At 50.5% G+C, this 25,032-nt stretch overlaps 1 protein-coding gene across 1 annotated transcript in view; it reads right to left on the bottom strand.

The window, feature by feature from the left end:
- Positions 1-1,111, bottom strand: part of VDR (vitamin D receptor) — a gene marked incomplete at both ends in the record, with an annotated part of 32,636 nt that extends 31,525 nt beyond the window's left edge. The window contains one exon of the mRNA XM_084254568.1: positions 966-1,111. Within this exon, the coding sequence (XP_084110694.1) occupies positions 966-1,111 (146 nt within the window). The remainder of the gene's footprint in view (positions 1-965) is intronic.
- Positions 1,112-25,032: the final 23,921 nt, after the last annotated feature.

The following is a 25,032-nucleotide window of genomic DNA, read 5'->3' as shown; positions in this document are numbered from 1 at the left end:
GAGCCAGGAGTCCCTGAACTGGGGGAGAGGGCCACTCAGGTCCCCCCTCCAATGCACTCTGCCAAGCCCATGACCCCAAAGCTCAGACCTTCCTCTGGACTCCCTCTTTCCTCTCTTAATGGCTGAAGCCTGGGCCTTTACTTGCCTCCAATAAGACATTATATAAAAATCTCTTTGGTGGCTTCCTTCTTCCAGGACTTCCTTTCTTTTTCTCAATCTTATATGTCAAATGCTAATTTCTCATGGTTCCCTGTCTCATCCTGCAATCTATCACTTTCCCTTTCCTATCCTTCACACACTGAATGGGGACATATTTCCTTTGGCCTATGTAGTACCTTATGCACTTGTGATGCTAGACTCACATAAAAGGAGAAGAGGTTGCCGCAGAGAAAATGGACCAGCTGAACAGGAATGTTGGTGCATCACCGGCATAGTTTGGGCACTCTGAGGTTGGCTTTCTGAACTGGGGCAAGCAAACCACAGGTGAACATGTGAGCACAGATTAAGAATAGAGCTGAACATGGGGCATGGTTTCCTTGGATCCAAGGAACAGTTTGATTTGGATGGTAGGGGGTGGGGAGACAAGTTCTGAGTCAAATTCTCAGGCTTCCCCAAGCATATGCCTTTTTCTCAGATCAGAGAACTGGGATTCTTGACCAGTTAGGAGGACGGGCACAGGGTTAGTGCAGAGGCTATGGGCCTAAGGAGTAATGGAAAGATGGGGACCTACAAAGCAACCTTAGTAAAGAATTTTCCGGGGGGCTCAGAGGACACAGCTGCAGCTAAGGGAAGGGGAGGAAGAAGATCCCCCTGCTAAGACCTGGTTGCCACCCCCACCCCCATATCCATGAGAGCTGGCATGTTTCAGAGGCATGACAAGGAAGGCGACTTGGGAAATGCAAGGGTCCTGTTCAGGGGAATCCTTGCTTCCTTCCCCCACCTGCTTGCCCTCAGGGAGAACTCACCTGAAGAAGCCTTTGCAGCCTTCACAGGTCATCGCATTGAAGTGAAAGCCTGTGGCTCGGTCTCCGCACACCCCACAGATCCGGGGCACGTTCCGGTCAAAGTCACCAGGGTCAGGCAGGGAAGTGCTGGCTGCCATGGCCTCCATGCCTGCAAAGCAGCAGGTGCCCAGTGAGTGCCGGCCGGAGGCATCTGCTGCAGCCCATCTACCTGGAAGCTCAGTGGAGCTGGGCTGTTCCCTCAGGGCCTAGGCCTGAGTAGAATTCCTTGGTATCCTCTTTCTGGGGGCTCTCCACATCCCAGCTGACACCCCCCAACACAGAAGCAGGGCTCCCTGACCCAAGACGGTGGGGAAGCTGCTCTTTGCATGTCTAAGGGCGAATCTGCCTGTGCCCTGCATCTGCTGCTTGGGGTGAGGCGTTAGCCTCTCTGTGACCCACTGTCCTCACCTGGAATGGCGTTTTACTCTGTAGGGTGTGAGAAGGGCTATGGGGATGACGAGATGCACAGCACTGCTCTTAGCTCCTCCTCAGCAGCAGAGCTGCAGCAGGTCAGGGGCCTCTCTCTTGCCTAGTGCCTCCTTCCAAGAGAAAAGGGGCTCAGAATTCACATACGGGGAGAACCCCTAAGTTCCTACTTTCTTAAGGATGAGGGGATAGAACAAACTAATTCCTGAAATCACAGCCCTGTCATTCCAGCCCCTGTTCCTCACAGCACTAAGAGGCCTGCGTTCCTGCTGCCCTTTCTCTGTCTGTCCATCTGTCCACGTGTCTGTCAGATTGGTATTATCATCTGAACATTTTACACTTGACCAAAGGAGAAGAGGAGGTAGAGGGAACAAAATCTAAAAGTTTGGGGGAAAGAGCAGCTTACTTACACACCCCACCTAAGTAAAGGGGGTGCTTATTACTCTGCCTGCAGCTGTGATCCTGACTGTCACCAGCATGGAGCTGCTTGTGGGGGCACCTCAGTCACCCTAAAACGCTTTCAAACCCTGCTGCCTCCCTGTTATATCTGAGTCCCTACAGAGATCTTTCCCATTCATACTGGTCCCTTTGCCCAAGACAGTGGGGGCCCTCAGGCCAGAAGAAAAAGAGAGGAAATCAATTAGGAGGGACCGAATGCCCTCCCACCCCTGCAGCCCCAGGTGCCATGTGCCCCACGCTGCGGCAGGCAGGTAGGCTTGGGAGACCCTTGGAAGACTCCAACTTTCTTTTTCACAACTAGGTCTGCCAAAGCCAGTAGAGTCTTATTTCACTTTATCTTCATATCACCCCAATGAGGTAAATGCCGTTATTATCACTCTCTTTACAAATGAGGCTCAGCAGAGCCCAGACCTTGCGGCATCGCTAGCAACTCCAATCATGAAATGCACAGAATACTTAATTAAAAAAAATTCCCACAGAGACCTTCAAGTCAAGGAAAGGAAATGGGGCAGATAGGGACAGCAGGGCATCGTCAGTCCCAGAGGGTGGGGACCGTGGTCACAGAGTAGATCCTCTGACTTCTGTCAGCTGTTGTGCTGCTGGGAATTTTCATATTATAGAGACACCGTGTGTCTTTTACAGTTAGGCTGACACTGTGAAGCTATGTTAGAGAGAGAGGGAGGAGAGACGTCAAAAAAAAAAAAAATAACAAGGAGGGACTCCCCTGGTGGCGCAGAGGTTGAGCACTGGGCTACAAAGCGGCCAGCAGCCTCTGCAACACTGGTTTGATCCCTGAATGTCGGTGAGGGTCCCACAGGGAGCACAGCACAGACCTCTCCTGCCGCGCCTGCTGCTCCCCTCAGCAGTGTGTTTCGTCGGTCTGCCTGTTCTGTTCCCCACTCTGGTTCTGGTGAATTCTCTCACCCTCCCACGCTTCTGACTATACCCAATGCTTGTATAAATAAATAAATAAATAAACAAACAAACAAACAAACAAATAAATAAATAAATCTTTGGAAAAAAATAACAAGGAATAGAAACCTTTGCGAGGGTGAAACTGGGGAGAGGCGTTGTAGAGGTTTATGTAGCACCCATATTCTATTTCTTTGAGTGGTAGTTATATGGTATCTCCTTACACTATTTTATGTTTTATATCCCTGTCTATAAATATAAATATATATAATACTAATATATAATAAATGTTTTATATATGTAACATTTCATATATTAAAACAAAAATAGAAGGAAAATCACTTGTGGTCTGTCAACAGTCAACATTGTCCCTATAGCCCATCCAAGATCAGGCTAATCCTCCAAGCTTCTAGAATGCCACACATCTAAGAGGTGGGCAGGGCTCCCAGAGGCCCAAGACCATAGTGGGGCAACAGGAGAAACTGTCCAGGATGCTGTGGCTTCACCTCAGGTCACTGAGATGCCACAGCTCTTGGTCACTGTGATGTTGTACAGAATTGGTGTGGTGCGGGAGACCCAGCATGCTATAGGTTTGGTGGGGAGAAGAAATAAAGAGTCTGGAACATGTGTGCATGGGAGTTGAGAGCTTGGGAGAATATTAGTCAAATCAGTCCCAAGAGCAATTCCATAAATTGATGTTATGCTGTGTGGTGCAGCGAGTACCATGACCTGGCATCATGGCATCGGGCATGGGGTGAGGAGAAGGAGCCAGGGGCTGAGGCAGGCCGGAAAAGAAGACTAGACAGGGCAGTCAGGCCCACAGTGAACAGGGTCATCTCAGCTGCGTGGGGAGAAAACCCAGCCCTGCTGAGGGTCATTTGCTGCTACCTACCCAGAAGCCAGCACCAGGATCAGCCTTCAGATGTGGAGAAGCAGCCCGGGAATCTGTCAGCCGAGGGCTGCCGTTCCCAGCAGTGACACGCAGAAAGTGCAGAGGGCAGGCGAGGGAGGGGAAGGGCAGCCGGATAGGAAAACTCAGGCTTGCTACAGGCCAGCCTGGGGATACCAAGGTTTCCCTACTGAGCACCCCTCTGAGCCCCACCACCGCCAGCATGACGCGGCTCTCAGCTGCAGGCTGCTGTGGTTCTGCTGACATGGACCCACATTTTCAAAGTCGAAGTAATAGTCACTTCCTATGGCCTCCCCTGCCCCTCAAATCCAGAAAGATAGAAAGGTTGTGGCTGATGAGGAGACACCCACCTGAAGGAGCAGGGGCACTGGTGAGTCCAACCTGGGGTGCCCTTCCGTGAGGTCTCACAGACACTTCAGACCAAAAGGACTCTGAAATGGAGAAAGGGAGACATTATCGCTTCAGCTCAGCACTGGCCTCTGGGCCAACCTTCTACCAGCCTAACGAGTGGGTATGAGCAGCTCTTCCTAGGGACTTCAGTCCGTGGATCAGGGACTGAAAGCTTGACAGAGTCAACTTGTTGGAGGCAGGTGTGCCATGTCATCACTGGCAGGGGTGAGGGGGTGGGAGCCAGGAGGCAACCAGGACCCAGCCCTCCTTTGAGGCAGGGAGTTGTCAGCCGCCAGCCTGTGTGCAAGTGGAACAGCCTCCCTGCTATAGGTCCTCCTCCTTCCACAGTAGAGGGAGTCAAGGGGAAGGGTTTCTTTCTAAGGGAGCTCTACTGCCCCAGTGTCCTCCACCCCAGATTTTAGGGGTGCAGAGAAAAGCAGGGCCAGAGGGTGGCCTGGCAAGCTGCTAAGGGTGGGAGGGAGGCCATTGCCCCAAGCAGGATCACAGAAGAGCCTTGGGGAGCTGGGAATGTGCAGGCTAGGATGGCAGCCTGGGGCCCTGGCGTCTTGGGACGGCTTCAAAGACAGGTGTCTGGGATCTGTCTGTGGAGACAGAGTGTAGGCGGAGCAGGCGCTTCAGGGGTTAAATACAGCAACACACTGCCATCAAACAGGATGTTTTCTGCCATTTTTAGCTCTTCCCCAGACAGACCAACACCCCCGGCCTCAGTGAAGGCTGAAGGGAACCGACTCTGGTGCCCAGACTCTGAGTCTCGGTGGCATAACAGGTCACCAAGGTGGGGCTGGCAGAACTTCACCCTCCTGACTTCAATCCACACCCACACTTAGACACACATATGCACACACAGCGCCTACCTTCACCCTTCACTGACACCAACAGAAGGTGGCTGGAGAGGTAATAGGTATGAAGTGCCTGCCCCTGAACCCTGGCAAAAGGCCTTGAAACCAAACCCCAGTGGAGAACATCCAGACCCCCATCTTTGGTTTCTTGGTTTCCCAGTAGCCTGACTAGGCAGGGAAGGGTGCACCAAGGCCCTAAGGGGCCTCCTAGAATCAGGCCCATTCTAGGACTGCAGCCCCATTGAGACCGTGGAGACCGGGTGCCTCCTGCTGGGATACTGCCAGCCCCTAGGGAATATCCCAGAGAGAATCTGAGCTGGGTTGGCCCACGCCCAAGGCTGTGGGTGGAGGCACACCTGAAGGGGACAGGCATGTTACTACTTCCCCCTGCTTGTACTACCAAGACCCCCCAAACCAACTACATTCTTCTGGATTCTACCTCATGGCCTTATCAATCTCCTAGACTCCCTGCTGTTTCCTCAAGAAGACTGAGGTAAGAGAGCCAAGCGGTTATAGCAAGGACCATCACATTCATGTCCTCAGCCCCTGAGGTTTTCAGAAGTCAGACATGAGGTCCAGGTGGACAACCACCTTTGAGCTTATGAAAGAGTTTCTTTTGTGTCAGGCTGCCAAGCTCTGCACACTTAAGCTTCCTAACCCTGGGATGAGGAAGGAGCATCCCATTTCATGGATGGCACAACCAAAGCCCAGAACATTTCCAGTGACTTGCTGAGGGTCCAAGCAAGTGGCAGCACATGGGCTAAATTAGGACAGGCTGACCGCAGCGCCCAAGTGTTGCCCTCGCCACTGCCAACGCCTCCCTCCCCATGATAACCATCAGTGCAGACAACTCTTACTCCGTGCTGGGCCCTGCTCCAAATTCTTCACATCAGCTCACTCATTTAATCCTTACAACAGCCTTGTCAGGCGGGTACTGTTATCACCCCTATTTGAGGCGTGGGAAAACGAAAGCACAGAGACAATGATTGTCTTGGGGCCTGCATTTGAACCAAGGCGGTTTAGAGTCCACTCTGCTGCCTACCTGAGCTCAGTCATCTCCTGCATCCTAAACCTTGACGCCCTCACTCCACTGAGTCAGAGAGGATGGAGAGAGCAAGCCCGGGTCATGAGGAAAGAGCCTCTGGTGCTTTTCCTTCTCAGGCTCCTAAGATTGGGGGTGGCATGACTCAGCCAGCTCCCCTCATCAGCACCTCTTATCAGGGAAAACCCTGCCCAACAGACAGCACTCCCCTCCCCATGTGAATGTGCTCTACTGGAGGGTCCCTTTAGGAGAGATTATCTGACATTAAGGGCACAGGTCCAGGGGCATGGAAAGTGAGGCAAAGAGACTATAGAAAAAATAAAAAGGATCAGTGGAAAAAAAAGCTTAATCCCTCCCCCTTTGCAACACTCCATCCCACCCCCAATTCATGTTCTGAGTACATACAACATCCTACTGCTTTTGCTGGGGCTTCCCCAAGCACCCCCTCCCGGGTCTGCCTTAGAGATACCTGGCCCCCAGCACTGTGCCCGAGGAGCAGAAGGGGAGGAACTCAACTCTGCAGAAAGCCCCTGGCTTCCAGTCGTCCTGGGTCTGCATCCCACATCAAACCTCTGTCTGACCTTGTCTTAGCAAGAAATGAGAAGATAACATGTTCCTTCCAGTCATCAAAGCCACAAGCCCTGCCTCTCCTACACACTGCCTGTCGGTTCACACCAGCACCCGTTCCCATGGCTTCTGTACTGGCGGCATCTCAGCCCGGACCGCCTTGTGGGGTGGTGGCTACAGGGTGCTGGGGTAGAGCCCTGGGAAGGCGAGGATGGAAATGCCGCTGGCTTCACTTTACCATGTTCACCAGTCCCTCCCAAGAGTCCGGCAGCTGGTAAAACCGTGACCCTGGCCAGAGAAGCAGCAGGTAGGAGTCTGACCTCGAAGGTCTTTCTCAGCTATGAAGGTGTGCACCCCCAAGGCTGGACTTCCCATCATCATCCGGAAATGAGATTCCCTCACTGAGCCTGCTCTCTGCTCCCTTGAGGGCCTCCAACATCTGTGCTAGTGCAAGTGGGGCTGCTCACCCTCAGATGAGTGATGTGACCCCTAGTGGGTGCCATGGAAAAATGGAAGACTAGGAGAGGGGCTTCCCTCTGCCAGGTTGGGGCTGGATTGATCAAAACGGGGCCTTCAAAAAACTGTTGACATTGGCTCACGCTCCCACTCCTAGAGAGAAATGGAAAATTGCATGATTTCCCAGAAGAGGGAGAGAAAATTCTTCTTCCTAGAATTGGCAGAGTTATCCACACACTGGGCTCCCCGGGCGTTGGTAGGCCCGAGCCCGCCAGCCACAGCTGCCCACGTGTTCAATTGCATTCCCTTTTCTTGCTGTTTTTCATTTCATCATCCTTTTACCTCCACTCGCAGAGTGCTGAACACTGTCTGACACCCTCAATTTTTATTTACATTCTCTTTATTCTAGTGTAACACAGGATCCGCAACATCAGGCCAGCGGTGGTGCTCTTTCTGACTTCTACGCCTTCCCAACATGGGCCTTTTCCAGTCTCAGCACTGCCTCCCAGGAGAAACTGAGGGGAAGCAGAGTGAACACAAGGGAAAGTGAAGAGGAAAGTGTACTGTATAAGTAGAATTTGCCAAAGAATGTCTTAACCCCACCATTACCCCAGTTCCTCCACACAAAAAATATTTTAAATATGGGTAAGAACAGTTGGAAATGATGTCCAAAGTAAAACTCAGTAAATACCAATAACCCCAGAACATCTTAACAGCAAACTTATCTAGCCCAATCATCTTAAATCCCTTCTTGAATATTCTACTCTAGTATTCTTTACTATTTTTCTGCTCGAGAACTATGTCCCGCAACAACCCACTCTCTTTGGGGGCTCTATGCTAGAAGGTTCATCACACATGGATGGAACAGCCCCTGTGGTTTTCAAAGACCAACTCTTTGCAGACACTGAAGATGAACCATCTAGGCCATTTCTGGGGAAATCTCTGGAGGACAGGCTGGGGAGGCTACCACATGGTAGCAAGTTAGGAAGAAGGCCAATTCCAAACCTACCAGCAAATTGTCATTAAAAAAAAAAAAAGAAACCAGAAAAATCTATGATGTTTATGATGTGAGTGAGGTTGCAGAGGAAGCTAGCCCGGGCTACATTTAATTTTGATTTAGACCTCATAAACCTCCCAGGTATTATCATAATTCCCACCTAGTAAGGTGGTAAATGCCAACAGTGTCAGCCTCCACTGCCTTCACCTAGAACAGTTTCCAGACCCTGAAAAGGGCTCATGGAAGGGGTTGGAAGGCTCCACCAAGACTTCCTGCCTCTTCTTTCTCTGGCCCAATTGTTTCTGGGGATGCTTGCCCCCAGTACTAAGAACACACAAAAGGTGGGCCTAACCCCTTAGTGACTGACTGATCATGGGAAATTAAATGGCCGATCACCCAGTAGTTTCCGGAAGAATTGCTCCTTATTAAAGGTGATTCTTAATAAACCTTTTGAGGTATGTACATCACCTCATAAAAGCTTTAGATTGACACCCCGAGCACTATCAGGACTCAGCAGGTCACCCACAGAACCAGGCTACAAACGCCCACCCTCCTAGCCACTCATAAGGCCATCCTGTCACTTTGGGGAGCACTGGTAGCTACTTGGAACTGAGCAGAACTTTGAGGCAGAACCCACGAAGACTAACAGTAGGGTAGGAGATACAAAGGTTACTAAGATATATTTCCACTTCTTATTGATTATTCCTACAAGCTGCTTTTTTCCAGTGGAAACTCTGCCCTCAGCTTTGTCAACAAGATTTCTAGGTTGATTACTGCTCTCCAGGTAACAGGCAGGCCATGCTCTGTCACTACCGGAAGGCGTGGGCAGCCACAGCAGCCTGCGGAACATAGGGAATCAGCATGTTCAATAAGCTTCAACCCAGTCTTTCTGGCTTTAGAGCTGAAAAAACAGACCATTAGGAGGGAAGTGACTGGTCCGCGGGCACACAAGGAAGAGTGCCTCTCCACCCCTTCCCCCCGCCCCCGCCCTGGCCAGGTCCCAATGGTTCACCATTAGCCTAAGCAGCTTTTGGGGGGATAGTGTGACTTGAGAGAGTAGTGGGTCCTGGCCATGTCATACTGGCTCCATCCTCACAAGTCGTTGCAGAGAAACACAGCAGCAGGCAGGGCTAATGCATTCATTACCGCCTGACCACCTCTAGCTCCTGGTTCCAGCCTCCCTCCTGAAGAAATGGACAAGGACTGAAGACAGTCAGGGGATATTTTAGAGTCCTGACCTGCCTGAATTTTTCCACTTGTGGGTGGCTCTCCTAGGGTACTAGGATGGGGGTACCTCCCTGGGGAGTCAGCAACAGGTCACACTTGATGGGATAAAGAGGCTCTGTCCAGCAACTTGGAGACCAAAGAATAGAAACCAAAGCAGCCCAACAGGAAAGCACCAGGAATACAGGGGAGTGAGTGTAGTCTTCTAGGGAGACCAAACCCTTGCTATTGCTGGCTGATACAGTTGGGATTAATAGGCTACATGGGATTTTCCTTCATTTTCTTAAGCCCTTAGGGCAACAGGAGAGCCACTTCTTTCTCCCAAGTCATTCCTGAGCCCTAGATCTTGCCAACTCCAAGATATTTGGGATTCTTGGCATCAGATCCCCCACTTACCTATACAACCACGTATGCCAGCCTGATACTCTTGGCTACCTACCATCCAGCATCCCCCAAAGCCTATCCTGTGTCCACACTTACAACTAGGGACTCGATAGTACCTGGGTCACAGCGCTGTAGTGGGGACCAATGACAGCGTAGTACTCAACACCACACCTGGTGCACTGGACGCTTTAAATTAGCTCACGTTATTAGAGCTGTAACTGGTATAAGTATGACCATGGCCTGGAAAACAAGAATACTTGCAGAGTGGCGGGGAAGCCTGCTCACTGTCCTAAATGCTGCACCCTGAACAAACATTGCCCAAAAAGCCACATTTCTGCTGAAGTGAGAAAAAAACTACCCCACCCATTGACTATGGCTTCCAAAAATCTGGCTACTCAGGGTGGGGAGAAATTGACCATTCAAATCTCTTCTCCAACATACAGAGAGGTGAGGTATAAACCTGGACTTTTCTTTCACCAGGAAGTTAAGGGGTGGCCTCTCACATTGCCACTGGTCACGAAGCCCTCCTCTCCATCACCGTGCCTTCCCCTGGCTCACCGGTGCCTCCCCCTCTTCATCATCTAGGGCTTGTCCTGCATCTGCCAACCATCTGCTCATCCCCAGGTAGGACCTGAATGTCAGCAGCCCACAATGCCCCCATCTGTTAGCAGGGCAGTGGGCTTCCTCATCCACCACTCCAGCAGCAGAAAGCAGAGCTGGGAGACTGAGGCAGATGCCACTCGGCTGGAACCAAAGGCTGTTGTCTCTCTGGAAGCAGGGAGGCCTGAGTGGTCCTGGCCTGGACACTGACTGACTCTGGCTCAGTGGGCCTGGACTTCAGACAGCCCCTGGCTCTCAGAGGCCAGGGAAGACCAAGTGCTCTGGAATTAGGTTTTGAAGCCTATGTCAGATTCAGTGAAGGGTTCCAGAGCCCAGTGAGACAGGCAAGCCTGGATAACTCTCTAGCAGGTAGCTCCAGTCCAGGAGGGCTGACTAACCCAGAGGTCTCCTTTCTTAGGGTTATTAGCAAGGGGTGGACACGGCATGCTGGAGCTCCTCGTGGCATGGGGCAAGAGGCGAAGTTCCCACCTATTTTAGAATGTGGCAGTTATCGTCCCAAGATGACACTGGCTGCTCCTCAGTTTCAGATTCAAAATGCTCTCCCCCTAAAGAGCTTTTCCAAGGTTTTCATTTGGCCAGGATTCCAGCTATCCTTCTCATATAGTCCTCTTGGAGACTCCTTGGGGGGCCAGAGAGGCTGCAGCATTTCTCCTTGGCTCCCACCACAGTGGATATGGGCTCTGGCCTCTGGTGCCTTGTCTCTGACAGTGGCCCCTGCCTAGTTTTAGGCAGCAACAAGGTAGTTCCTACACTAGAAGTGAGAGACACAATGGTAAGCAAGACCCAGACCTAGCTTCCTTGAAGCCTATGGTCCACTGGGGGAGACAGGCAGGAGCCCATGCTTCAGTGCGATCCATACTAAGACGCAGGTGGCACAGTTGTAAGGTGGGCATGGAGAGTCCCGCAGGGTGAGGTAGAGATTTCAGCCTTTAGAGGAGGACACATCCCAGCTCCCCAAACGAGACAGGGAGGATGCTAAAGTTAACATGATTGTGGTGAAGAGGGGATGAGGGTTCCAGGCAGGTAATACCACCTGTGCAAAGGCTGAGAGGCAAAAGGGAAGAGGTGTGCTGGAGGCAGAGTAGCAAGTTCAGAACAGCTGGAAAGAAAGGGCACCAGAAAGGGATAAACCAACCCTCCACTCTCATCCTAAAGACCTGCAGGAAGTAGATTCCATCCTTACCTCTATCAAGTACTTTTTCTAGTAAACCCATTGAGTCTTGAAAACAATGAACTATATTTTAGTGACATTTTGAAACTAAGACTTTCAGACTCCATTCAGATTCCCTTTCAACTTGAATTGATCTTAAACTTTGGAAAGAATATTAAAACAGGCCTCTGTCCCACTGGTTCGTTGAAAAAGGATCCCAGGATCAGCGAAGCCACAGGCCTCATCTGCACACAGCTGAGGCCCCAGCCTGTGCACAGCTGGACTCCTGACCTGACACTCCTTTGGGGGAATCCTTTACCTGGAAATAGGACCAGTGGCAATTGAGTTGGAAGGGATAACTTGAGGAGAGAGTTCTAGAAAGTTCAACCCAAATGACTAGGGAAAAAATATGTTTGTAGGAGAAAACCATCAGGAGGAATAAAAGGTTTCACAAGTACAGGTGGAAGCTGATGAACAATTCAGCTGTACATCACCAGCCCCGCCCAGAGTGCATCCAGTCCAGGGTGCATCTATCTGTCCAGGGTGACCAGATATGGTTGCAGGGACCACAGAGCTAGTGCGTCCCCAAGCTGGCCCCACCTGGCCACTCGGCACACCCCTGTCTCTCTCTCACTTCCTCGTTGTCAGGAACCATGCTAAGGAAAGACATCAGGCACACACAGTGCTCCAAAGACGTCTATGTGCAGATGTCCACACTCACTGCTGGCCGTCACACAAGTCCAGCCTTCCCCTTCTTCCAATGTTTTAAGCCCAGGTGTCCTGAGCTGTGTGCAAAGTGGAATGAGTAGCTGTCTTTGTCCTAACCTCTGGGGTCCAGGCTCTAGTCCCTCTTCCAGGCTCTATCCTTCCACAGGGATTAGATCCCAGTCCGTGGATCTTCCTCTTCCTTGTGTTCTTTAGTACCCAGAGGCAAAGATGGAACAGATTTGCTGCACAAATCATTTTCAATGCCGGTGGCATTGAAGGCCAGGGTTTCCTGGAGAACCACTTGGTTCTCACCTCTACAGTGAGTTGTCGGCGGCCCTTCCCCTCATCACTAAGAAGGAACTTGAAGGGCCGTCTCAGGGCCTTGGCTCAATTAAAGGAGATGCGGGTGAAACTACTCCCACTAGCTGGTGTGTGTGTGTGTGTGTGTGTGTGTGTGTGCACCCAGGCAGCAGGCCTTGCTGCCACTCAAACTGCCCTCTGGGCAGCACTGAGGGGAGGAGGCGGGTGCTGTGCCCACAGCGGGGAGAGATGACAGTCTCTCCACCCACTGTTTCCCCTTAGCTCCTCCACCCCTTACATTTCCCAGAACCCCCCCTGACCTGAAAATTAAGCCTGCACAGGCTATTCAGTAGCTCTGATGAAGCTGAACAGAGATGAGAAAGCTTACTTAGGGTGAGCTACTTGCTGCCCAGTTTGGGAACAAGAGCTCAGGGTGACAGGGAAGGAGAGGAGATTTAGACAAGGAGAGGAGGCCTGGCCATCCATCATTTTGGGGCTTGCCCATGTCCACACTGTACTCCCAGAGCAGGACGTTAGTCAAACCCCAGGGGCCTAGGACTTAGTGGCTGCCCCACATGCCCTATGTGGGTGCCAGGGGTAGTGAGGGCACCAGAGCAGGACCCCTGGCACACAATGGTCAGTCCTTTGTGGTGGCTTCTTTCTTATAGCATGGAGGGAAGAAGAAAACACTGCTGTTTACCCAGCCTCAGAAGAGAATTCAATCTAAGCCAATTTGTGAGCCTCATAGGACTGCTGCATCAGCTGAGACAAAATACTTAAGATGTGCCGTAAAAATTATTATACTTATAAAAATGTCAGTATTTCACTGTTATTTCCCCAAGTACTTAAGTGGAAGAGTAGGTGGGCTAAAGTCAGGGGAAAGTAGAAGACTGAAAAAACATTTTGAAGTATAGATGAAGCCTGAGGTCCTCACAACCTTTGAGAGCCCAAAGGCTTTACATCATGCTTAATAAGCATCTCTCACTGCCTATCAAATCCATTCCAATTTTTTTTTTGGCCTAAAAACCCTTTCCTTGAGTGTTAGTTTCCTTTTTATTTCTACACAGAAGTTTCCTTTTAATACCAATAGGAAAATATCTGCTAGAAGTCAGAGTGGGAGAGGCAGGAGGGAGAGAGGGAGGAAAGGAGAGGGTTTGACGTGGAGTATCTTTAGACTGGAAGATTTCATTGTGCAGCAGAGACACACTGCATGTCCAGTGTCATCACGCCTGGAGTGCTGCCCTGAGGGGGTCCTTCTAACCTTTCATAAGTAATTCCATATATGCAAGGATTGTCCTGCTCCCATTCAAGTACCAGGTCATCACATATGTAAGACCCACCAGAGGACTCCCCAGGGACCTGCAGGCCAAACCTAACCCACCATCCCGCCCACCAATGGTAAGCAAGACCCAGACCTAGCTTCCTTGAAGCCTATGGTCCACTGGGGGAGACAGGCTTTTTTTAATTAGTTGTCAATATCTAAAATAACAAAGAGTTCATTTTTGAAAAAAAAATATGTACAACTTACTGTAAAGAATGGGTTAATCTGGCCACATAGGGCCAGTTCTAGGGGCATGCTTGCTAGCCTGAGGGAGGACCATCTCTCCAGGCCAGGCTTGAGCCCTCGGTCATTTCCATAGGCTTCCATCCTTCCAACCTCACTCATTTCCCACCTGCCCTGGCCTCCCAGAAGCAACCCACAGGGACAGTGGGGCACTGTGGTCAGGGTACATGGTCGGAAGCATTCTGCCTGGGTCAAAACCTGACTCCCCTCCTGCCAACTGCTTTGTGACCAGACCAGTGACTGGAGCAATATCTACCTCATAGGTCAGTGACAATTAAGAGAGGGAACATGCAAGGACCTCAACATGGTCCTGCACTATACAGCTGGGGAAATGACAGGGAAGAATGCATCTGAGTTGCCTGTTAAAGATGGTTTAGCCACACAGAGCAATTGCGCTTTAGCTGTCCTTTCTGGCTTAGTGGGCTTGGCCAATTATCTACCTCCACCCAATGAACACTTAGTGCTTGAATCTGTGATTTGTAGGGTATTAGATTGATGGCTACACTTTAAAGATGGGATTCAGATCTGTCCTCCGGGGCTCACAGCACATGGGGAAGTGGACAGCTGAACAGCCATGCATCCTCAGGTAGAATTACACACAAGGCCCACCCTCTTGCCCTCTCTGACCACCAGGAATTTGGCATTCAGAGAGGCTCATCTGACTCTCCTTCTACTAGGTTGCAAACCTTTCTGGAGCTTCACTGAGAGACCCATTGGCAAATTAGCTCCACTTCACCTCCAGTTTCTAAGCCTGCATTCTTGATTTCTTCCACTGCACACAGTTCAACATAATTCAGTGTCAACAAAGCCATTCAGATCTCAAATGGAGTTCATTATAATGGAATTTTACCTGAGGCAGCCCATCCCCCACTTCTTAGCATCATGGCACCCAAGATGTTGGTTTGCTTGCCAAAAATTAGGCTGGGCAGAAGTAACTTCCCGCCCCTGGCACAAGTCCGAAAATTCAGAGCCATTTGGAACAAAGAACTCTGCCCTGGAGGTGTTTTTCAGCATCATCCTGGCCAGCCTAAAACTGCCCCATTTGCTCTCCACTGCCACAACCTGCCGCCTCTTCTCCAGCTTTCCTCAGACAGGAGGAGCAGAGACTAAGCTGAGGCACCAGCACACTGCAGGAAGGTAGAGTTCAGGGCAGGGAGGAAGGGGAATATATCCTGGTCATAGAAAAACCTAACTTAGGAGCTTGATGACTCTGGGCAAGAAATTTATTTTCTTGAGCATCAGTTTCCTGTTCTGTGAAATGGGCATAATAATATTATCTACCTCATAGGACTGTTGAGGGGCTTGAATGAGAAAATATATCAAAAACATTTAACATAGTGCCTGAACAGAGTCAGTTAAAATAACCCTGGCTTATAATTGCTAGCTATTATAGATATGTTAGCTTCACAAGGGTCAAAAGTTGGTGCAAAGAGACACCGGGCGGAGTTGGGAGTAGGGGAAAGTTGAAGAAAAAGTGGGGCCTTGCCATGGCATGAACCTGGTGACCAGGCCGGGGCAGAGGTGCTCACCAGTCACAGGAGCTGACCGGGTGGGTAAGTACAGGACTGTGGGCTGGGGTGGCCCATGTAGCTACACACCTAGCCACGTTCTTTTGCTCTGTGGGAAGCTGGATGGCTGGGCAGTTGGCTTTTTATTTGGCTGCAAGGACACAGGGTGTATCTAACGCCTCTGAAACTCGGCATCCCCAAGCAGGGTGTCTGACTCTTGGGACACCTATAAGCCTATAATCCTACAAGTCAGTGGTTATTGGGAGTGAGGAGATTCTCTGTGGGCATTGTGCCCCTTTCCACATGGTACCTTCTCTGTACACACACTCTCCCACAGTCCTCTGGACACACCCTTTAACTGCCCCCCCACCCCGCCCAGCCCCGACACACAACATTTCTCCGATAAATCAGAGTCAAAGAACAAGTCCTCTGAACAGTTGGTCAGTGGAGACTGACACTTCAGTTTACGTTACCTGATCACAAATGATCATGAGGCCTGTACAAAAATAATTCCCATCCCTGTCCCCCACCTCATGTACTCTGCCTAGCTAGACATACATGGTTCTGATATTTCCATGTCTTTTTCTCAAAATCAGTGCCAAAGGAAAATGTACATCCCTTCCAACCCACTTGACAATAATGCAATTTGTGGACATTACTGAGCACCCACTATGTGTTCAGAGCTACCACCGGGCTCTTGATTGAACTGAGCAGAATGCCAAGTGTTGGAGAGAACATGGAACCTTGGAACCACTCACCCACTATAGTGGATGCCCAGAGCAGGACTTCAAGCCTGCCTGGAGACCCTGCCAGGGCTCCGCAACCAGCCTGTGGCATGAATGGGGTTACCTGTGCATAACAATCGCAGAAGCACATCTAGAAGCCAGAAACCAAGAGCTTAGGTGGACAACACACAGATGTTTATAGCTAAAAGGGATTTCAAAAGGTTAGTACAACTTTGTCATTTTAGACATGAAGTCTGTATCAAATGTTAAAAGGATGGGGAACAATAAGAACTTTTACCCTTGCTAACAGGGGGTGAAAGTTCTGTGCCGTAGAGCAATGCCAAACGTGGGCATCCATGCCCAGCAACTCTGCTCCTAGGGGTGCCCTCAGTGTCCCCATGCATGCATCAGGAAACAAGCACATGTTCCCACAATTACTATCCTGATAGCCCCAAAACAACTCAAAATTCCACCAAAAAAGGAGGATGTGAAAATCATGGCATAGTCTCACAATGGAACGATACAGAACTGTGAGAACTAAGGGCTACAATACCAGGCAACACAACGCAGGAACCCCCAGGAACGTGACCCTGAGTGAGAAAAGTCATCTCAGGAAACACACATACATGTAAACTCCAAACCATGCACAACTAAACAATATATTGTTTTGTGATGTGTACATACATGAAACAGCATAATGAAAGGCAAAACAATAATGAACTAAAATTAAAAATAGCAGTTACTATGGGGTGATGAGTAAGGAAGGTGATGCAAATGGGAAGAGGAAGAGACTTTTAAGGTGCAGTAAATGTTCTGCTCTGAACCTTGGTGGTGGGCGCGGGGTACAGCACGTGGCTCTGTACACGTGAGCATACTGTATGCTCTGGCGCGTCCCATACATTCCACAGCTTGAGAAAAACAATAGACAAAAAGAATCAAAGAAACTGAGTCCCGGAGAGGATGAATAACTTCTCAAGTTCATCAGCTAACAAATGACTGAAAGAGAAATCAACTTAGTGGACTGAGTGCCAGGAAATAGAGGGCCTGTCACAACGATGGATTTCTGGGCTAACAAATTTGAAAACAATTGCAAGAGTATTCTTCTCACTGTTAAATTGCCAGCGTCTTGAATAGTATCTGGCACACAGTAGGCCCTCGACACGTATCTACTGAATGGCTGTCTGCACATGTCTTTGCGGGGCCTGCTTCATGCCAGGAACCTGACTTATATCATCTCTAATTCTCATACAACTGTACAAGGGAGTTATTATTATTCCCAGTTTACAGATAAGGAAACTGAGATTCAGAGATATTAAGAAACTTGCCCGAGGTCACAAGCTAGAAAGTGACAAAATCAGGATTTAAGTTCGAGTTTGTCTAACACCCTGTGGGTGTTTCGCCTCTCCACCAGGCTGCTGGAACAGCTCCTGACAGCACTCCCTGAAATTTCAGTTAAAAACCCAGGGACCTGGCACCACAGCTGAGGGGGCGGGCTGGGTGCGCTCCTCCCCTCTTGTCTCTGACTCTGCGATTTGAAGCGGTTTGGACAGCCGGTCGAGAGCCAGCAGGCCCTGCAGAGCAGCCGTGGTTGACTGCCGCCACAGGAAGACTGCTGAGTCTTTTTAAACCTTGGTTTCCCCACATCCATGCTGGAAAGAATAATAGTGGCTTGCACCAAAGAGGAGGTGTGAGAATTAAAGGGCCACATGTCAGGGCTATGAGAGGAGTCGGTTTTCCAGGAGTGTTCCTTGAGGGATAACCAGGAAGAAAGAGGCAATGGTGAGAACAGTTTCCAGCTGGCCAGTAGGAAAATGGCCCTTTTTTCCCTTGGTGCACTTGGCACAGTTTATCAATAAAGTGGCTTGTTTGAAATAGAAAAAGTGTTCTTATTTACCTCTCAGACCATTCAAACCTTATTCCATCCTAGGCAATCTGTCCACAAGGAGCTAACTCTCTCTGCTTCTTATCTGCTGTTTCTACCCCAGTAAGGCACCCAAGGCTGCTGGAGAGGCTCCGAGGCCTGTGGGTGCTGACAAAGGGAGCCTCCAGCTGAAAGGCCACTGTTCCCAGAGTAACCTTTGAAAAAGCCAACTTGCTCTCAGGTCAACTTATTCCAACTAGTCAGTAATGTAACCCTGTCACTCACACGCATTCATTTCAGGCTTATTATGTACACGGCATGGCCTGAATGCCCTGTGGCTACTGGGGAATGCAGAGGTGACAGGGTTCTAGAGTGAGACAGACCCAAGCAGGAGTCTTCTCCTTGACATGTTGTTGAACCCCACCAACCCTCCATTTCCTCTGTGTAACAGAAGTGTGACAGTGACCGTGGTCTGTATCGCGTGGCTGTGGCAGGTGCAGGAGGCTGCAAACACAGGCGCCCAGCAGCACCTGGTATAAGTGAGTGGAGGGAGGAGCTGTTCCTGGAGCTGCAACTCCAGTGCCAGCAGGTGGCACACACTGGACCTGTGTGTCACTGGCAAGGCCTTGGGTCTCATGGGTGCCCCTCAGTGCCTGGAATGTCATGCCTTGCGTAACACTCAAACTTCAACCTGTCATAGAGGCCTACAAGGGCAGCATTTCCAGGGAGCCACCGCTGGGTCCTGCCCAAACTCTGCTTTCCCGCGAGTGTAGCTGCCCACGCCTTGCTCAGGACCAGGACTCTCCCCTGCGCAGAATGGGGACTTTGTGTGGCATTTGGTCTGGGAACACTGCTTGGTCTATTCCTTGGACCTGCAGGGCAGGTTTGTAATAGCATGACACACACTCAGACTCCCTGGGCATGGCTGCTTCTGCCTCTTGCTCTGCCCCTTATGGAGCAGCCACCCCCTGTGTGCCCCTACCAGCCAGGGGGTCTCAGCTCCCTCCCCACTCCTCATGAGTCACTTCAATGGGTGCAACTTCCTAAGATGTCTTCTCTTGCCCTTTTCATTTATGGGTGATGAGAGGGACTTCCTCCTACCAGAATAGTCAGAGGCACCAAGGAGTGCCCCCTCTCCACACCAGCACCTCAGTTACTCACAAGTTGGACCTCTGGGGACTCTCCAGGGAGCCTGTCCTGAGCATCTGGACCATGACCACAAGGACTGAGCACCCCAAAGGGAGTGCAGTTTCTCTTCCACATGTCACCACGCAGGATGCAGTCACTGCCAGCAACGTCTGTATTTTGGGTTGAGCAAGAACCATCTGTCCCCACCCCAGACCATTTCCCCAATAGTCTGACCAGACTGGGAGTCAAATGCCAGTGTCCAAGGGAACTGACTCCGTCTCTTGCTCTGATGTGACCTCTACTTTGCTATCATCTCCTGGGAACCTGATTATAAGAGACCTGTATCCTTTATCCATAGGGGCAACAGTTTTCCTCCCCTTCCTTTACAGCTAGACTTGCTTATGGGATAATGCAGCCCCTGGGGGTCTGGGATGCTGAATGGATAAAACAAAGAGGCTGCAGATATGGGGAGGAGGGAAGAAGAAGCATGAGACCCAGTGTTGGCTCCATTATAAACCCCAGTTCCCCCAGAGGCAGCTGAAAGGGGAGTTGGCAGGGTGCCCTATCCCTGTCTGAGGTAGGGGTTGGGCAGGAAAACCAAAGGTGAGACCAGTCCCAGATGTGGTAGGCTGGGAGCAGTGTTGCCCTCGGGGAAAAGCCTGGAGTTGACTGATAACACCAGAGAGCAGGCTGGGGTGCTGGGGTGCTGACCTGCCCTCAGAATTAAGTTATCCCCATCTCCCCTCACCATTAAGCTCCACCACCATCTTCCCCTACTCATTAACTCATCACCCCACATCCCACCTGCCCCCTGCCCCCTTCCTTTCTGTGACCTCCAGGTTTGGAGAAGAGCTCACTAAAATGACTAACTTTCAGTTTTCCCAGAACAGTTTTAACTTATGTATATTGTCTGGACATAACCATTAATAGCACCTTCTTCCACTCTCAAAGTTTGGCCAATAAATTATATGGTCACTCTCTGGCACATCCAGCAGGGCAATGACATAAGAGAGGATCAAGGGGATCGAAAAAGCCTAAATAAAAGTGAGGCCCAGTTGGATACGCTCAGAGCTGGACAGTAATGGCCGAAGAGGGAATGAGCTGCTGTCTACCCTGGGGCTCAGACCATCTTGGGGGAGAGACATGGGTTCTCTTCCTGTCATCCTGTGGGTTCTCTTCCTGTCATCCCTGAAGGGGTCAAGCACCATGTGGGCACACATAAGGCTCTTAATCAAACCTTGTCATTTACTTACTCCCCTCTACCTGCTTCTAGAATAGCCTTGCAGCAGGGGCAAGTGGAAGGCTGGAATCTTACAGTGCATACCAGCCAGCAACAAACCAAAGTATCATCCCAGCTCAGATTTCCAAGTGCTCCTGACTCTGGCTTTCTGGCCACTAGAACACAACCGCTCGACCTGGGTAATAGCAAGCTCAATGCAAATGTTCTAGAGGAAGATCTCAGCCAGGATGGTTATTGCCTTTTTAGGATGTATAGTGAAGACTAAGTTGAACGCTCTCTCTTGTCTTGGATACCACTTGATCAAGCCCACTAGGCCCCATGCCTTCCTCTAAGCTTAGAAGACACTGGCTATTTGTTCAGGGAATAGAACCTGGGGAACCAGGAGGTCCTTTTGGTGCATCTTCTAGGATTTAATCCCCAAAAGAGCTCAGATCTGAGGTTAAATGGGGGCGGGAGGAGACTGAATACCAACAACCAGGGCACCCCGAATAGCACCAGATTTATACGAATGCTGCCTTAGCTAGAGAGATGTGAAGAGCAGAGAAAGCTTCCTGTCTTCGTCTCTTTCTTTTCAAATCTTTTGCTCTGCGAAGGTCCAAAGTCATGGCTGATCTGGGACCAGTCAAACCAAAGCCATGGGACACAGGCAGAGCACAGACATGAATTCCCCAGCTTTTTGCTGTTTGAGTCAGCCTGGCTATGGATTCTTCTCAAATGCATCCAGAGAAACCACTGAGTGGAGGACAATGGTCTCTAGGGCCACTCTCTACTCAAGGATCTGAGAACCAAAACAAAAGCCAGAGAGAAATTTGTGGCCTTACTGCCTCCTGGTTTGGCTGCATACCAGTCCTGACATAGTTCAGATGGGCCCAGGATCCCCTCTAGCACTAGGGGATGGACAAGGAAGTTTCTCCAACACACAACACTCATTTCATAGAGCTGAGGCTCCAGTATCCAGTCATCCCATTTCCACCTCAGCAAACTATCCCCACTTCCCAGCCTGGGTTATAACCTTCCCTGACATCAACATGACTTCCCTTGTCCCAGAACCTTCCTGACTTCTTCTGCACAAACACCTCACTGACAGAGATGGGCTGCCAACGAGATCACTGGGGTAAAATGGAGGGAAGAGTTGAAAAATGCAGCGTTGGAAAACAACTCCTAATCCTGGGAGAAGGAATCATCCACCCCTTTCCATAATCATAGTTGCGTTGAGTGCCCAAAACCCTGGCCCTGCCACCGCTGACCATGAAGAAGATAGCCTTCCAGCAGGGAGCGGAGCAGAGTTGAACTCTGCCCAGGAGAGCTTCTGCAATGCTCAGAAAATGCCCGCCCAAGTGCTTGCCTGGGCTCTGGCCCCTCTGGCTGCAACTGAGCCCAGACAGGAGGCTGACTCACTCACCACACGGAGGAGGAGGAAGAGGAGGAGGAAGAGGAGGAGGAGATGCGGGAAGGGCCTGTGCTCAGAGACCCATGACTCCTCCAGCTCGGGATGAGGGGTCTCTGTCTCAGTGTTCCATGGGGGGTGGGAAGTACTGTGTCTGCTGCCCCCAGGAGACCACATGTTATTCCTTCCTAGATATTTTCCCTAAATACTCCTCATCCAACACACTCAGATGTGGGGCCTCACTCCCCAAACAGAAGCTACTCCCTGAGCCCCTGGTCTATTAGATGCTTGCCCTTGAGTTCTTCCAGATATCCATAGACAAGTCTTCTGAAAAAATTAATCCAGAACATTAGGGCAAGTTAGGTTTAAAATTATTGGTGTCTAAAAAAAAAAAAGTCAAGAAAGGAAAAGAACAGGAAAAAAACCCTCAACTTAAAAGGTCCAACTCCACTGTCGCAGGTGACCATACCTGGGTCCTACCCAGTAGTAAGGCTGGACACTCCACCGCAGACCGCAGTGCTATCGGCCGCAGCGGCCGCCAGTCTCTCCCATCTTATTCCTCCACTCCAAGCCAAGGAGCCCGACAGAGAAAGGAAAGAAATGTTTCTCGTTGCCCAAGTGCTGAGCACTGTGCTAGCAGAGCATTCCTGCACTCGGCTGCCTGAGCATCGAGCAGGTCGCTGCTCCTTTTGCCATCCTGGAGCGAACTTTCAGCTCTTAGACTTCAGTGCCCCCAGCCTCATGGCACCACAGCCCAGATCTCACTCGCCAGATTTGCTTGGCGACTTAGACGCCAGTGCTCACACCGGGCACTCGGGCCCGGTACCCCGGACGCCCCCACCCCGAGCCAGTCCGGTCCTGGGACTCCTTCCCCGCCGCCCCCGGTCCGCACCTGGTTCGGCTGGTGGGCACGCGGCTCCGCGCTCCGGGCGTCCGGGGCTCCGCGGCTGCCTTTTGACAAGCAGAGGCAGCCCAGCACCTGGCCCCGCCCACGCCCCGCCCACGCCCCGCCCCGCCGCCCGGCCCCGCCCACAGGTCCAGGCTCCTGCCCGCAGCTCCCGCGGCGCCGCGACCATCTTAGCTTGGAACCAACCACCGCGCAGGGGCGGGAAGCTGCGGTCCTCCACGACGGCCGTCCTGGGGCAGGGCTCGCTTCTGCCCTCGCGCGCGAGAGGTCTCGATGATTCTGTGGCGCAAAACCCGCGCTGCTGCCTGCGGTTATCCGTGATTCAACGCGCCCCTCCGCCTCCACCGCCGTGGTTCCACCCAGCCCGCCGCGGACGCCTCTTCAGGTGCGTCACCTCCACCTGGGCTGAGCCGGTCGGCGCTTCTCCGTAGTCTGCGAGGTGCCGGGGGGCGCCTGTGGCGGGCACCGCCGATTCTCTGGGCGTTTGTGAGCACTCCTGGGCGCCGCTCGCTTTTGTGTCACTTCTGCAGATTGTCGGAGCCTCAGCCAGACCCTATGCGCTAGGATAAAAGAAAAAATCCGAAAACCGGGCAGAAGTGGAGCCTGGAGTGGCATCTTGGTGCCCGCTCGATGTTTCCTCACGACCACGGCCGACTGCACTCTGGATGTTGAGAATTAAAAGCTAACTTAGTCTCAGTTTCCCGGTCCTTGGTCCAGAGGACCATCCCCTGCTGCCCTCTTAGTGACACTGGTGTGTTAGGGAAGGGAGGAGATAAAAAGTACTTCCCAAGACTTGGAATTTTAGGCAGCTGCAGAAAATTTGCCTTAGAAAATTTTGGCTAAAACTTACTACTTCAGCTTCCTTGCTTATGTACTAGGACCGCTCTCCATGCTTGAGGAGAGACGGTTTCCTCTGTCCAGAATGTGTAAATAAACAGTAATTACAACACAAATGTTCTGAAGTCACCCAGCAGCTGGTGGCCTTTAAGTAGGGAAGATATTGTCACACACCTTTTACAGAGGAGGAAACTGGCTTAAAGGGCAAGGTGAGTGAGGAGTTGAGGCACAGAGAAGCTTGGCTCAACATCACCCAGCCCAGCCGTTGGAGGACAGTACTAGAGTCCAGCTAGCAGGCTGGTGCAAGGTCACGGAACCATTTCTGAGCATCATGCTAGACTGTGTGATACCTCGCCCCTCTCAAACTCAGTAATTGGACCAAGAGGAATAGACTAAAGCTTAAGAGAAATGAAAGCCTTCATATAGTGAAATTTGTTAATTATTGCAACAGTTCATTAAGGTAGTATCATAGGAACTTCCTAGGAAGATTTAAAAAAAAAAAAATACAAGGGATACAGGCCACTTGACTGAGCTGGTGAATGGCCCATGTATTCTGAGAAACAGGAGATGTGTCCCCATGGAGTCTGTGATGAAAGTAAAAGAAGGAAACCCCTTCTCCAAAGCACCATAGGAAAGCGAGCAGTGATTCTCATGAAAGGAAAGAAGAGGAAACATCTAACATCCAATACTTTGGGACACTCTCAGAAATTTCTGTGAGCCTCTGAGAGAGGTTGATCACTCAGAAATCACTTTTATGGTGCTTAATTTGGGCAGATGGGTGAACCTGGCATCTTGAAAATTAAACCTTATCAAAAATGGCATGAGTACTAAGCATTCCGTAATAATTAACTGCTCATCTCTTTTCATAGTCCTTCAATAATCTCACTACTATCTTTTGAATCAGGCAGAGTAGAAAATACTCTTCGCAGTGTAGAATTGTGTAGAGTTGTCAAAGTTCTTACAGCAGGGGTGACAGAGCCACTTGAATCTAGGGTTTCTTTCTTCACTTTCTACTGCCTCTCAGAAAAAAAAAAAAATCTGTGGGCTTTTCACCACAATTTATCTAGATAAGCCAGCCCTGGAGAACAGAGGTTCTGGGTGCGGTGATTTCAGGACTACTGATGTCATCACAATCCCTAGGACATGCTGCCATCAACCCTGTCACTATGTCCCTTACCAAGTCCATATCTCTTATCTGTCTCTTCAGATCCTGCCCTCTCTCCAGTACTGTCTGTCACATCTTTGCTGATAATCCAGGACAAAAGAGTCTGTTTTTTGGTTTGTTTTTTTATTTAAGATTTATTTTTATTTATACATACAAGAACTGGGGTCTAGGCCAGAGGTGTGGGGGTGAGAGGATTCACCAGAAACAGAGTGGGGAGTAGAACAGGAGGATCTACTGAAATACACTGCTGAGGGGAGCAGTGGATGAGATAGGAGAGGTCTGCTGTGCCATGTGGGTTAG

Source organism: Talpa europaea, assembly GCF_964194135.1.
Source record: "Talpa europaea genome assembly, chromosome: 15".
NCBI classification, from domain to species: Eukaryota; Metazoa; Chordata; class Mammalia; order Eulipotyphla; family Talpidae; genus Talpa; species Talpa europaea.
The sequence above is the reverse complement of the archived record's forward strand: the minus strand, read 5'-3'. Positions and strand labels throughout refer to the sequence as shown.